The 13691-nt window shown below is 44.6% G+C and overlaps 1 protein-coding gene across 4 annotated transcripts in view; it reads left to right on the forward strand.

Annotated features, from left to right (window-relative positions):
* The window catches only part of LOC109472255 (symplekin-like), a 26921-nt gene extending 13571 nt beyond the window's left edge, over positions 1–13350 (forward strand). Inside the window, exons 22-37 of one of the 4 annotated variants that reach the window (XM_019771905.1) lie at positions 945–1058; positions 1645–1713; positions 1961–2039; positions 4530–4614; positions 4988–5057; positions 5413–5521; positions 6131–6231; positions 6530–6620; positions 7742–7846; positions 9186–9373; positions 10020–10262; positions 10405–10455; positions 10609–10617; positions 11086–11455; positions 11945–12087; positions 12587–13350. In XM_019771905.1, the coding sequence (XP_019627464.1) occupies positions 945–1058; positions 1645–1713; positions 1961–2039; positions 4530–4614; positions 4988–5057; positions 5413–5521; positions 6131–6231; positions 6530–6620; positions 7742–7846; positions 9186–9373; positions 10020–10262; positions 10405–10455; positions 10609–10617; positions 11086–11455; positions 11945–12087; positions 12587–12946 (2187 nt within the window). In that variant the 3' untranslated portion in view covers positions 12947–13350. Of the gene's footprint in view, positions 1–944; positions 1059–1644; positions 1714–1960; positions 2040–4529; positions 4615–4987; positions 5058–5412; positions 5522–6130; positions 6232–6529; positions 6621–7741; positions 7847–9185; positions 9374–10019; positions 10323–10404; positions 10456–10593; positions 10618–11085; positions 11456–11944; positions 12089–12586 lie in introns of all 4 variants that reach the window. The other 3 variants (XM_019771904.1, XM_019771906.1, XM_019771907.1) reach the window with 3 other exon arrangements.
* The last annotated feature ends 341 nt before the right edge of the window (positions 13351–13691 follow it).

Raw genomic sequence — 13691 nt, forward strand, 5'->3', positions numbered from 1 at the left:
CTGTATGACTTGAAGCTGTGAAGGTACATGTACATCAGTATGATGCCTTCTCCCCTTCATCTCAGTTGTACAGGACTTTATCCTGGAGGATGTGCGTGGGCGAGTGGAGCTGGGTTTCGCCTGTCTGTACAAGATGCACGCAGAGACGATCGGTAAAGGGAAGGACCCGTCGGCCCTGCAGCGGTACGAGCAGTGCATGGTCAGGATGCTGTCTGGGATCTGTAACCGGCCGGACCAGAGGGACGGGTGAGGAGATGAACCATGGCTTGGAATACTTTTTATCTGTCTACCTGCACTACTGGTGCTGGTACTGGGCAACCTTTGAAGCACAGTATGCATAACCTGGGAGCAGGTAGACCTGCACAGCTCCACTTCTTTATAAGAGCCGACATTTTGATAACCGTTCTGACAGGCGATGATGACTGGTAGTCATGAAGATGACAGACTGTCATTGAAACGTTGGCTCTTGTAAACAAGTAGTTGTGAATAAAGAACTTTGATACTTAACCATTCACCAACCTGATGAAATTATTCACAGGTCTACCTAATGTGGTGTTTTTACTGGTGACTGACTCAGTTTTGCGCCCCTCCCCAGGTTGTTTCACCAGGTAGTGGCTGGCGCTCCCTACATCACTGACGGAGCCGTGAACATCATCCGTAACTTCTGTCTGGATGAGGTCGGTTTACTGCAGTGTTCTAGCTAGTGTCCATCTTTCCGTCATTTGAAGGAATTTTACCGCTCATGACAGACAAAAATTTTGCCCAATCTATCATCTTTAAGGGTACAAAAATTGGCTTGAAAAGATATATAAAGAGATGTGCTCTAATAGAGAGAAGAAATTTAGCTTGGTGTGGGGCAAAATTTGCCCATCAAAATGCAGGAAATGGCGGGCATACCCCTGGACACTATAAGTTTATAAGACAAACCTGTCTGTGTGTTGCAGAACCATGTGTACATCGGCATGTCAACCCTGCGTGACCTGATCATCAGCCGCCCGTCCCAGCAGCTCCTGTTCCTACAGGTCCTGCTCGACCTCACACAGAGCGAGAAACTAGAGGTCAGTAACCCCTCACCTTTCACCTTTAACCCTAACCCTACAGGTCCTGCTCGACCTCACACAGAGCAAGAAACTAGAGGTCAGTAACCCCTCACCTTTCATCTTTAACCCTAACCCTACAGGTCCTGCTCGACCTCACTCTGAGTGAGAAACTAGAGGTCAGTAACCTCTCACCTTTAGAGGTCAGTAACCTCTCACCTTTAACCCTGTAGGTCACAGGAACTACCAGGTGTTATGGTTTTATCAAACTTGGTTTTATATGGGTGTGCACTGGGTGATGCAACTGTAGCTATTGGTCTTGTCATTTACGAACTGTGTATGAAGTCTTTTTACATTTCTTTTGGCCATCAGTGGTAATGCTATGCTATTTGCAAAACTATAATGGTCCATATATATTATACAGTGAGTCTCTAATAAGTATGGTTTATTTATAATACCACTATCAAGCACACCTGGAAATGTCTTTATGTTTAAACTTGCACATGCTCTTCTTTTTATTTGTTGTACGTGTATGTATATATCCTCAGAGAGTCTGTGTTTTACTTTATTGAAATCGTGACTGGATGGATTTGTCTGTACCCTGCAGGTACGCTCCAACAGTATCCGCTTTGTGAAGCTGCTTCACACAAAACCAAAGCTACAGGAGGCCATTGAGGTCAGTTGAACGTTACTTCTTGTCTTGTGCACCAGTGCATTGAAACACGTACATGTAAATTATGTTACAAATCGACAATCATCATTCATTAAAAATTCCTATTCAATTTATATAAAAGCTTGTTGAAGGGATGTCCAAAGGGGTACAAGGGGTCTAAGAAAAGAAAGAGTTTTAGTTGTCTTTAAGTGATCGAGAAGCACACATTTATTTCTGTGCCTGTGCCTTGATCTTTACCCTTCCCCCGCAGTCCTTTGCCCTGACCTGTCTGAAGTGTCTGGTGAACAAGGCCCCGCCCCCACGACTGGTGATCGGCAAACCAGCTGCAGGTAGGGGATACAGACTTGTGTGACTATTCAGACTCTGTATGACACAAATTCAGGAATAAGCTGACAAGTATTAGATGAAGAAAAATGAACATGTCAACACACATACTCTCTGTGACATGCATTCAGGAATATCTATGAAGTTACATAAAAAATGAACATAAGTAAACACAACACCAATATCCTGTGTACAGTAAAAACCACTCAGGGGCCTGAAAAAATCTGGTGTATGTGGACAGGTTGTCACTATACATGTAGACGGGATTCTTAATGCCTGTGTCAGTGGGCAAAATTAAGAGGCCACCGAAAGTGGTCAGATTGGCCAGGTAGTCCTTAGTAGAGGTGGTCACTAGTACAGATTTGACTGTACATCAATGGCCAGGTGGACTTTATGTAGAGGTGGTTATTTCTATGAGTTTGCTATCTCAATCTCAATCTTTATTCATTAAGGAACTCGCGGGCAACACACCCGAATTACGTCCTTGTTACACCAGTGACATTAAACACATTTACATTTTAAAACGAATCATCACATAGGTAAAATCTCAATATTAAAAACATCACAAATAACATGTCACAGTTAACATATGCTATACATGGCGCGATTACCAGATGTCCAATTACTCAGTGCTAATTGTCTTGTTGTAAAGACGGATTGCGCAATGGAGGAAAGAATTTCTTAGTCTCTCAGTCCGGGCCCTTGGTACACTGATAGTGCTAGAGTTTCTAAGTGTCCGTCCCGTGGCACCAGACCTTGAGGGCGGTACTAGGTCATGTAGAGGGTGGTTCTCCTGAAGCATGCGTTGGAGCAGGTGTACTGCCGCATCTTCCCTCCTCGACTTCAGTGTGGGCAGGTCAGGCACGCTACGCCTTCCTCCCAAGGAAATGATACGCAAGGCCCGGCGCTGGACCCTTTCGATGGCCAGTTCTTGCTCCTTACTACACCCGACCAGTAACACATGTCCGTATTCGAGCACTGGCCGGACTAGCGCCAGATAAATCTGGATTAGGTCGGTAACGCTGGTGCCTTGTTTCGTTAGTAGGCGCAAGTAGTGTAGTCTGCGCGAAGCGTTACTGATCATGGAGTTAACCTGTTCATTGAAGGTTAGGTCCTTGTCTATGAGGAAACCCAGTCCCTTAGCACAGTCGACATATGGCACTGGTTGACCTCCAAGAGTGATCGTGGGTGGGATTGGGACAGATCGACTGAAGCAGATCTGGAGAAGGAGGCTCTTCCCACCGTTCAGTGTCATCTTGTTGTCCTCTGCCCAGGAGTTGAGGTGAGAAGACTCGTCCTCTACAGTTTTGTCCTGATCAGCTAAGGCTACGGAGAGAGTCCTTGACAGTGTGACGTCATCGGCATACCCAACGTTCATTGTGTCAATGTGTACCGTGGTGCGCGTGCTCATGAAGAGAATGAACAGGTAGGGGGAAAGAACGCCTCCCTGTGGCACCCCCGACGTTAGGGTGCGCCATGAACTAGTCTCGCCGTCGATGACGACCCTCTGCCGGCGGTTCTGGAGGTAGCTGACGATCCACCTCTGCATGCGAGGGCTAGTGTGGATGTCAATAACGCGCTGTAGAAGCCGAGCATGATCCACACGATCAAACGCCTTACTCATGTCAGCGAAGATCGCTCTGACCAAGGTTGGCTTGTTTGAATCTACCGCAGTTAACCACGTTTGCACCATCCGAACCAGAGCCAGGGTTGTAGAGGAACCCTTTACGTACGCGTATTGGTCCTTGATGACAGCCTGGATGGAAGGTAGTAGCCTTTTCAAGATGCTCCTCTCCAGAAGCTTTGCTAAGACTGAGAGCAGGGACACAGGCCTCATGTCCTGGGCTTTAGATGCGCCGGCAAATTTGGGCACCGGGACCACGTTTGCTGATTTCCAGTCTATAGGTACTGTTCCTTCTTCGTACCAGGCGTTGAATAGGTGGGTCACAATCGGGGCAAGGTCGTCTGCAAACTCTGAAAGAATCCAGTTTGGTACATCATCTGGCCCGCTTGCCTTCTGGGGTTTGACAGACTTCAGAAGGCACTTGGTCTCCCCAATTGAGCACAGTTCAGGACCAGGGTCACCGAGTGGTAGAGGGAACATGTGGAGTGGATCACTTTGACACCATGCCTCAGAGAAGAACTGGCTGATCGTCTCTGCCACCTGTCCCGCTGGAGTCCCATCCATGTCAGAGCGTCTCGGCTTCTCCTGCGATCGGCCGAGCTCCCGGTTTATACATGCCCACCATTTTCGTGGGTTTTCCCGTTTTAACTGCTGAATGCAGTTTCTGTAATGCCAACTTTTGGCCTGCTGGACCACAGTCTTCACTTTATTTCTCAGCTGTCTCCACAAGGGCGACTTCCCGTGTCGCTGGAATTCCTTTTGCCTCTGTGAAATTTGTAGAAATATCTTGTAGAACATTGTCAAACTCATGTTCCCTGTACTGGAACTTGACTATTCTTGCTTTTGTGTTTTATTATTCTGCTATTAACAGAAGCTGAGTGGACGGAGGACCTGATCAAACTGTGTCTCCATCTGTACCTGGCCCTGCTGCCTCTCAACCATAAACTCATCCACGAGTAAGTAGGCATTCTGTCACTTTGACTGGTCTGTTAGTTACAGTACATATGTTGAACTGTTGTACTACACCAGAAGTGTGGAGAGAATGCCAAGGATTGTGTTAGCACTTGTGTTTCAGTGGCCTGATAAGAACTGTTGTTAGTTAAAAGTATCAAGTATCAAGTTTTAAGCATTTATATGTATAATGGCTAAGAGGAATAAGTTATTTCTAGACCTTTAAAGCTTTAATACGTTGCTGTACTGGTGACACTTACAGAATATCAGTCCGGAAAACCTGTTGATTACTACATGCATGTGTGGTCGTGTTAGTTTTAGTGTTCTGGAGTCCACACTTAAGTATGTATTGTAAAACTGTATTTCCTTCCCTACCAGACTCGCCTCTGTGTACGTAGCAGCCTCGGCCAACATCAAGCGTGTTGTGCTGAGAGTTTTGGAAAGCCCGGTGAGTTTTTCTATCATTGGTTAACCAGCTATTTTCTCCAAATGTATACCATAATATTATGTAATAACATGGAGGTAAAAAAGATAAAGTTTCAAATGCAGCTGCACATTTCTTCCATGTTTGTCTATCAGTACCATGGAAGAATATTGAGTGTAAATGTTTTATATATAGTTTTCCTACTACAAACCTATTTTCTTGCAGCTTCCCTATTACTGTCAGCAGAGCTCAACTTCCGTATCACTCAGTCTGCTGTTCTTTTCTACACGGGTGTGAAGCCTTATTCACAACCTTTTCTTTGAGCAGCAATGTAATGAATATGATTTGTGCTAATGTTGATGACTGTGACCGTACCCAGGTAAAAGGCATGGGCATGGCGTCCCCAGAGCTGCTCCTGTTGGTGGAGAACTGTCCTCGTGGAGCGGAGACTCTGGTCACCAGGATGTTACATGTGCTCACTGATAAGGGTAAGGTTCTCTTCTTCAGCTGTATGACTCAATCACACAGGATCCTATCACTTCAGGCATGTGTAAGGTATCACACAGGATCCTATCACTTCATGCATGTGTAAGGTAAGGGCAATGAGTAAGGTCCATGATCTCTCTTCACCAAAATAAGCAACTCAGACATGTCTTCACTTGTGAGTTGAGAAAACAAACAAATGTTGTTTGTTTAGCTGGTCGTATCTTCCTTAGCTGTGCTGCATGTCTGAAACAAGTTAGTTAGTAGTGATACCAGGTCAAAAGCTCAGACCAAAATTTTGCAGAAATATGTGGAACCATAATTCTATGACTTCTCACTTCCATCTGGGTCTGTCCTTGGCCACCAACTTTACTGATTTTCAGGATAATTCCACAGATGCTAGGTTATCCGTCACAGTGTAAGAATCTGCAGTACCTAAAACTGTTTTTCCCTTCTCTCCTGAGGTGGTGAGAAGAGTGTGTTACCTGCACCACAAGAGAGTTTCTGATGTAACTGTGTAAAGTGTGGGAACATGGTTTCTTGTCTTTCCTATTGATGTGTTTGTAAGAAATTCCAGTATCTAAAACTAGTCAATTTGCTTTCACCCTCCTCAGCTCCCCCCTCCCCTGAGTTGGTGAGAAGAGTGCGTGACTTGTACCACAAGAGGGTTCCTGATGTCCGATTCCTCATTCCTGTACTCAACGGACTGGAAAAGGTACTGTGTAGCCTTACACATATCCAAGATAGATTGATATCTAATACTCCTGGTGTATCAACCTGCTGAGTCACAAAACATTGCCTTTATTGGTGTCTATCATGTCTTTTATTTCGTACATAACAGACATCACTTATGATATAAAGAAGACTGGATTCATTCCTCAAGCTAAGCAACGTCTATCACACTGCAGTCATCCCTCAGTAAGACATCTGGAGCCGCATAGTTCGTGTTTAGAAGTTTTATTCAGTTAGTTAGACATCACTTGCGATCATTCATATTTCCCTTTGTGTTTTAGAAAGAGGTAGTGGCTGCACTGCCCAAGCTGATCAAGCTCAATCCTATTGTGGTGAAGGAAGTCTTCAACAGGCTGCTGGGAACACAACATGGTAAGAATTATCAATCAAAGCAATGAAAACCTTGAGTTTACTTCTCAATGTGATATTTACTTACTGGATCATTCTATGTCACAACGTACCAGTTGCATAAGAGATTTGAAGTGGATATGAACAGTCCATTGTTTATCGTAAACCTGCATTCTTGCTAAAAAGGTAAAGGTACCCAAATAGCCTTCTGAGGCTACTGGTATTTGAGAGTAGTAGGTTGTTAATCCACCGTGTCTATGGCACAGTATTCTAAGGCAGAGCCCATCCCTCTCCTGCCACCATCTTTTACCTCTCCAACCAAAGCGGCTCAGAAAATCATTTTTGTACACCGCTGTCAGACTGTACAATGAGACTTTGTAATAATCTGTTATTTCGTGCCCATTTCAAGTATAGACTATTGTATCCGAATGAATGTGTTTTATTAATGCCATTCTTTCAGATTTGTTTTTAACTCGCTTAAATGTCGCAGCTACAGAATATATCTATTTTAAAGATTATGAACGATGAAAAATGTTTTTGAAATGTACATATACTGCGAATTTTAGTATTTGAAGTTAGAATGTTGTAAGTAATAATTCTAATTTAACGTATTTTTCGAAAAATATGATAAGATAGTCTAACAATTGTAACGTGTACGCTACTTGTGTACAGACCTCACAATTCAGATGTGAGGCTGCGATGGGTTTTGGTTTTCAATAAACAAACAAATAAACCCATTTTACACCTGGGTGGAGTCAGGAAAGTCATGTTAAGTGCCTTTCCTAGGACATAACATCTAGCCAGGAATTCCAGGAATTAAACTTCTCAATCTTCTATCCACTAGCCTAGCCACTCAGCCATTCAACTCCAGACAGACTTGCTATAGTTGGCAGCGTTAACTGGAGGATGCCTTTTGCAACATCAATATGGTGTTTGCATAGACTTAAAGCAAGAAAAGGCTTGACAAACCAAGGGTCATGTTCATTTTGCCATGTTAACTGTAACAGATAGCCTACTTTCTTCCTCAGCATCCACCTTGTGCTTACATAGACTGCAGAGAAAAAGAAAATTTCTTTTTACTCTCAGATATAGACTGAGCTGTCCACATGTTGGAGTTTGTTGATCTGTTTGATGTGTTTCCACAGCCGGTGATGGTAATGCCGGCCAGAGTCCCCTCACCCCTGGGGAGTTACTGGTGGCGCTACACAACGTCGACACGGCCAAGTGTGACATGAAATCTATCATCAAGGGTAAGTCTTGCACTGCCCAGAGGGACCAGATACATGTACACATACATGAAAATAAAGGGCTTCACAATGTTAATGTATGGATACATTGATAGCCAAGTGTTCGAATGAAAACTCATCTGTGTTACTTGGTAGAGTCCATAGCTATCCAGAGTTCAAGCATTTTCCAACACAAAGAAATAACTCACCATAAACTTTTGGTTTGATGTTTATGTGTTGAAACAAGCTTGAACTCTATAACTATACTCAAGTGTTGTATACCATTATGAAACTGAAGAATAACTGAAGGATGCTTTCTGCAATATGGATATAGTGTGTGCATGGGCTTACAAATGTATAGCAAGGAAAAGCTTGAAGAGACAAAGGTACATTTTCATTTTGCCATGTTGAATGATTGTAACAGATAGCCTACTTTATTCCTCAGCAACCACCTTGTGCTTACCTAGACTTCAGTGGCCCTTCTCTCCGAAAGGAGGAGGAAAGCCCGCCTCACAACTTTTTACAAAATAGTGCATAAAAATATTATAATCCCTACAGATAAACTGCTCAGGCCAGCTCGGGCGTACCCGACGGAGTCATCAGTATAAATACCAACCCATACACGCACGTACAGACACCTATGAATACTCCCTCTTTCCCCGCACAATTCCACAATGGAACGCCTTGCCTGGCCCGGTAACCATGGCTCCCACCGTTGAGTCCTTCCGGGCCAGGCTCGAGGCCTGCCCGCCTTAGACCAAGGCCTCCCCCCCCCTAAAGTGCCCCAACAGGGGCTATATGAGATACTGTATGTAGTCACGATAAGCTGATGTAGTACTTTGAATGTTCTGGACCCAGCCTGGTTACCAAAACTATTTTCACTCCTAAGTCTCTTTTGCCTTGGGAAAGGCACTTTACACGACTTTCCCACTAGACTCAAGTGAAAATGAGTATTGTCTGTCCAGTACATGTATTTGTTTCCATGTGTGGGACACAACACCAGCAACCGCTGCCTGTGTCCCATGTGTATTGCACTGTTGCAATATCAACTAGAGAAATAACATTTGCAAATCAAATGCATAATGTTTACCTTCGGACATGGTCTGCTCTGTTAATTCTTACTCAAACACATTCACATACATGTACTACAAGTATATGGTGACAGGAGCAGAGCAGACCATGAAATTGCAACATTATGTAACCCAACACCAGTCACTATAGTGACAGACGTAAAGAAATCATGTCATTGGTCAGGTGACCTGGTCAGAGGTCACTGTTTGGAGAAGAAGAAGAAGAAACTGAGTAAAAACAATATGTTTTCCTTCGGTAAACATAATAAATAAAATGAAATGTCTCTCCCCAGCGACGGGCCTGTGTTTTGCTGAGAAGCAGGTGTACACGTCGGAGGTGCTGGCCGTGGTGATGCAGCAGCTGATGGAGCAGAACCCGCTGCCCACCCTGCTGATGAGAACAGTCATCCAGTCCCTCAGCATGTACCCCCGACTGCTGGGCTTCGTCATGAATATCCTGCAGAGGCTCATCATCAAGCAGGTGGGTCTCCTACAGCACGTCGGCAGAACGTACTGCGCCTGCGCAAAACCCCGTATTTTCGCGTTTTTCGTTGGGTTTTTGGTCAACGTTGCATCAGGATTTTGCCTGTTGCAGAGGATATTCTTTCCGGCATAAGATTTGGAAACTACTGTCGAAATGCTAACCTTATATGAGCGAATACAACCTTATGAGACATTCTGCCAAAATGCTATGTACAATACATTACGGGTTTTGCGCAGGTGCAGTAAGTTCTGCCAACGTGCTGTCTCCTACCATTATTTTTACCTTTGCAGAAGGAAAACATACAACTGTTTTCGTTCTGTTTTGTCTTTCTCTATTTCTTCTGTTCCAAAGAAATAAGGTCAATGACTTTGACTTGACAGTAGTCACCACTGTAACTCGTGATGTAGCAGATGCCCTGTGGTGTTGGGTTACATTATGTAGCAAGTGGCAGGACAGAGTTGGAGTGGCTGGTCATATTCTTATATATGACTCTGTTTGCATAAGGATAAGCAGAGAAGTACTTTGTTTGGCTAGATTATGTGAAGGTAAACATTATGCATTTGCTGCTCTGCAAAACCCTGGAATTCATCAAAATGTCCACCATGAAAAATTCATCATTCATTTTATCATTTACTTCCCTAAGGTGTGGAAGCAGCCGAAGGTCTGGGAGGGTTTCATCAAGTGCTGCCAGCGCACCAAGCCGCAGTCGTTCCAGGTGCTGCTGCAGCTGCCGCCGCCGCAGCTGAAGAACGTGTTCGAGAAGTGCCCGGACCTGCGGGCGCCGCTCCTGGAGCAGATCGGCAGCTTCACGCCGCACCAGCGGGCGCACATCCCCCGCGCCGTCATGGTCGTGCTGGAGGCAGAGCCGTCCGCGGAGGAGCTGAAGGTCGCCCAGGCTAAAGCACAGGCTCAGGCAGACAAGGCCGCACAGGAGAAGGCAAACCAGGTCAGTTAGACCTTTGCTATGTTATTTTTCATAAAGTTTTATGAAAGACTACAGTGTATATACAGCTCAGGAAGAGCTGAAGGTGGCCCAGGCTAAAGCACAGGCGCAGGCAGACAAGGCTGCACAGGAGAAGGTCAGTTAGAGGACATTTCACTAGACTTTTGCTAACTTGTCCCATTACATTAGTTCTTATTGAAAAGGGCAGTGCTTAGAGCCATCAGCTGAGGAGCTGAAGATGGCTCAGGCTAAAGCACAGGCACAGGCAGACAAGGCCGCACAGGAGAAGGCAAACCAGGTTCAAAAATGTTTTCCTAGAACTATAATATCATTGTAGACCAGAACTTGTTGCTATCAAATACAATAGATAAACAATGCTTGCAGTTGGATGTATGTTAGGTGTGACAGGTTCTTCAGTATAGTGTGCCAGTAAAGCTGGTGTGTTACACCAAAGGGCAGTTATACTGCCTATACAGATATAGGTTAGAGGACAGTCTGCTGGACTTTAACTGAGTGTGTAGTTTTTCACAAATTTTTATTAAACTTTAAAGAGGGTAGTGCAGCTTGTATAGTGCAGCCACTGCCTCTTTGCAACCTCACCAGAAGCCTTGCTGGCCCTCATGTACCTTAGTGGATTTGCCTAGAAAATGCTTCTTATTAAGTAAGATGCTTACATGTACATCAGGATTGACCTCTCAAGTATTTGCAATGATGGAAAAAAAAAGATGTCTAAAAAAATGATGAATGAATTTGTTTTTCACTGCAGGAGAAGGCAGCTGCAGAACAACAGAAACAGAAGGAAGCAGCAGCCCAGAAAGCTGCAGCAGAACAGCAGGCAGCCCCGAAACCCCCGGAGATCCAGAAGCCGCCACCACCAAAGCCAGCTGCAACCCCAGCAGCCCCAAAACCACCAGAGGCCGCAAAGTCCACTCCTCCTCCTCCTGCTGCCAAGGCCACACCTCCGCCGGCCTTCCAGGGGATGGCTATCTCCACGGTCATTGGGGGGGTACGGACACCTCCAACCAGTGTGTCCGGCAGGACAGGAACCCCCACAGGGACCCCCAACAGAACAGGAACGCCCACGGGAACCCCTGTCAGACCCCCCGCCTCCACAGCTTCGTCTGCTCCTAGACAATGTGAGTTGGTTGGAAAGTGTTCACACTTGATCTAGGTTCACTTAAAAGTCCATACAACAGTGATGCCTCGGAAAATGTGACTACAATGTGCACAATGTGTACTGTACCATCAAACATGGTCTCAGCAACCACTGAAGGAACTGAGGAAAAATGGTTAGTGAGGGAGTGGTTGCACCAGACAAATGGGATGGTTGGCTAGATGATTGGCCCATGTATATGGTAAAAGGCTCATGATGGTAGTCCTTCATAGTCAAGTAATACTAGGTTACTGTCACAGAATAATAGAGTGCAGGATAACATCAATAGAGTGCATTTTCTTTAATTCAGCTGCTTTGGAGATTGTGGGCCAACCAGAGTTGTTGTATGGACTGGTTGAGCATAGGTACTAGTAATGTTAGCAACAGCTCATCAGTGTAATATATAGTATCTCTGGCACTTTCATTGTACTAGTATTTCGCATGCATGACTGTTGTTGCCATGTCTCCCCAGCTGGCATGAGCAGGCCGGCAGTGGCAGGAGGGAGATCCCAGGCTGCCTCCAAGCCTCCCGGGGCCCCGCTGGTCAAACAGGCTCCGGCCGCGGCCCAGCAGAAACCCAAACCTGCAGCACCATCTGCACAGCCCAAACCAACAGGTGAGAATTAGTTTTTTTCTCCCCTTCATCCCCACAAAGTAAAAGGTAAACAGGAAGGAAGGTATGTCACAAGAAAATTGTTATTAAAGCAACTACAATGTACTGGAAAGATCATTCAAAATCCATCCATTTGCTTGAGTAACAATTTTCTTGTGTATCTCATTACCTGGATGTCTAACTACAGGTACATGTATGTGCTTTAGTGTTGTAGATTGGACTCTATAACCCCCTGGGTAAAATAATTTCTTTCCCTACACCAAGCTGTTACTTAAACAGAAAATATGATAGTCCTCCTGGTTCCATCAAAAAAAGAATGACTTGTGCAATTGGAAACCAAGATTATTGTTGAGTCTTTATCAGATACATTTGTACAACTAATTTATTACAATTCACCACATACACATGTACATGGAAGGCATGGTGGAACAGGTGGACCTAAGTACACCTTTGCAAGGCCACCATGCCGACAGCAACTTAAATTAAACTTGTGTTTATTCCTCAGCAGGTGCTTCAAAACCAGTCCCTTCACCTGCCCCAGCTGCAGCAAAGCCAGCTGCGCAGTCAGCTGCTAAACCAGCTGCTGCCACACCTGCTGCCTCCTCGGCTGATGCAGCAAAACCTGAGGCGAAACAGCCCGTCCAGGTGAAGCAAGAACCGGCCCAGGTCAAGCCAGAGCCGGCCCAGGTCAAGCAGGAACCTGATCAAACTCCAGCTTCTCCCAAGCCCCCCCAAGCAGAACAGATGGAGGTGGACCAACCGGTGAAGGAGGAGAAGATGGAGACTGATCAGGAGGAACAGAAACCAGAGGAAGCCTCAGGGTCGAGGAGGAGAAGTGCCAGAATTAAGGCACAGCATTGATGAGATATGAAAAGTCTACTACTGCACAATGATTTGCTGAATGGCCGAGAACTTAAGCCTGGTTAGCAAACCTATTTTTAGCTGCCGAGTCTCTTTTGTCATCTACGTAGGCAGCAAAAATAGGTTTGGGATCAAAATAAGGCTATAAGCACTTGACAGATATATAGAGAGTCTAAGACATATGTAAAATAGGTTAGTATTAAACATAATTTTTACTTCGAAACTAAGTGTCAATCTGAGATGTTTGTCAAATTCTAAAACTCGGTGCTTTGGAGCACTGACAGTATGCCATTTGTGTTCAGAGGAGCATTTCAGTACATACAAAAATGTTCCATTGTCCTAAACTTTTGTCATTTTAAGTGGTCATAACAGTGACACTTATATCATTAAAAATGTTAAGTGAGCATTGATGTGTGCAAGCTTTTTTGTGTGTTTTGTTTGGCTTTTCTTTACTCAGGTACCCCACTATACATTTACAATGAATGTTTTTGAGAGATATCGGTATATTATGTGTACTGTATCTACCGGTATGGAATTCTCATTGGCAAGTCTTGATATCAGGCAAGACGAAACCATGTGGAAGCCAGTGGATTTTATATTTTGACTCAAAATGTTTCTACAAAAGTCACTCAACATAAAAACATGATTCTGGCAAGATTTTTCTAATTTTTAGGTAGACACTGATTTTTTTTTTTGTGATTTCTGTAACAAAAAGGGCTTGTTTTTATCAACACAATTTTTGGCA

Source organism: Branchiostoma belcheri, unplaced genomic scaffold (assembly GCF_001625305.1).
Source record: "Branchiostoma belcheri isolate BF01 breed outbred unplaced genomic scaffold, Haploidv18h27 scaffold27, whole genome shotgun sequence".
Lineage (NCBI taxonomy): Eukaryota > Metazoa > Chordata > Leptocardii > Amphioxiformes > Branchiostomatidae > Branchiostoma > Branchiostoma belcheri.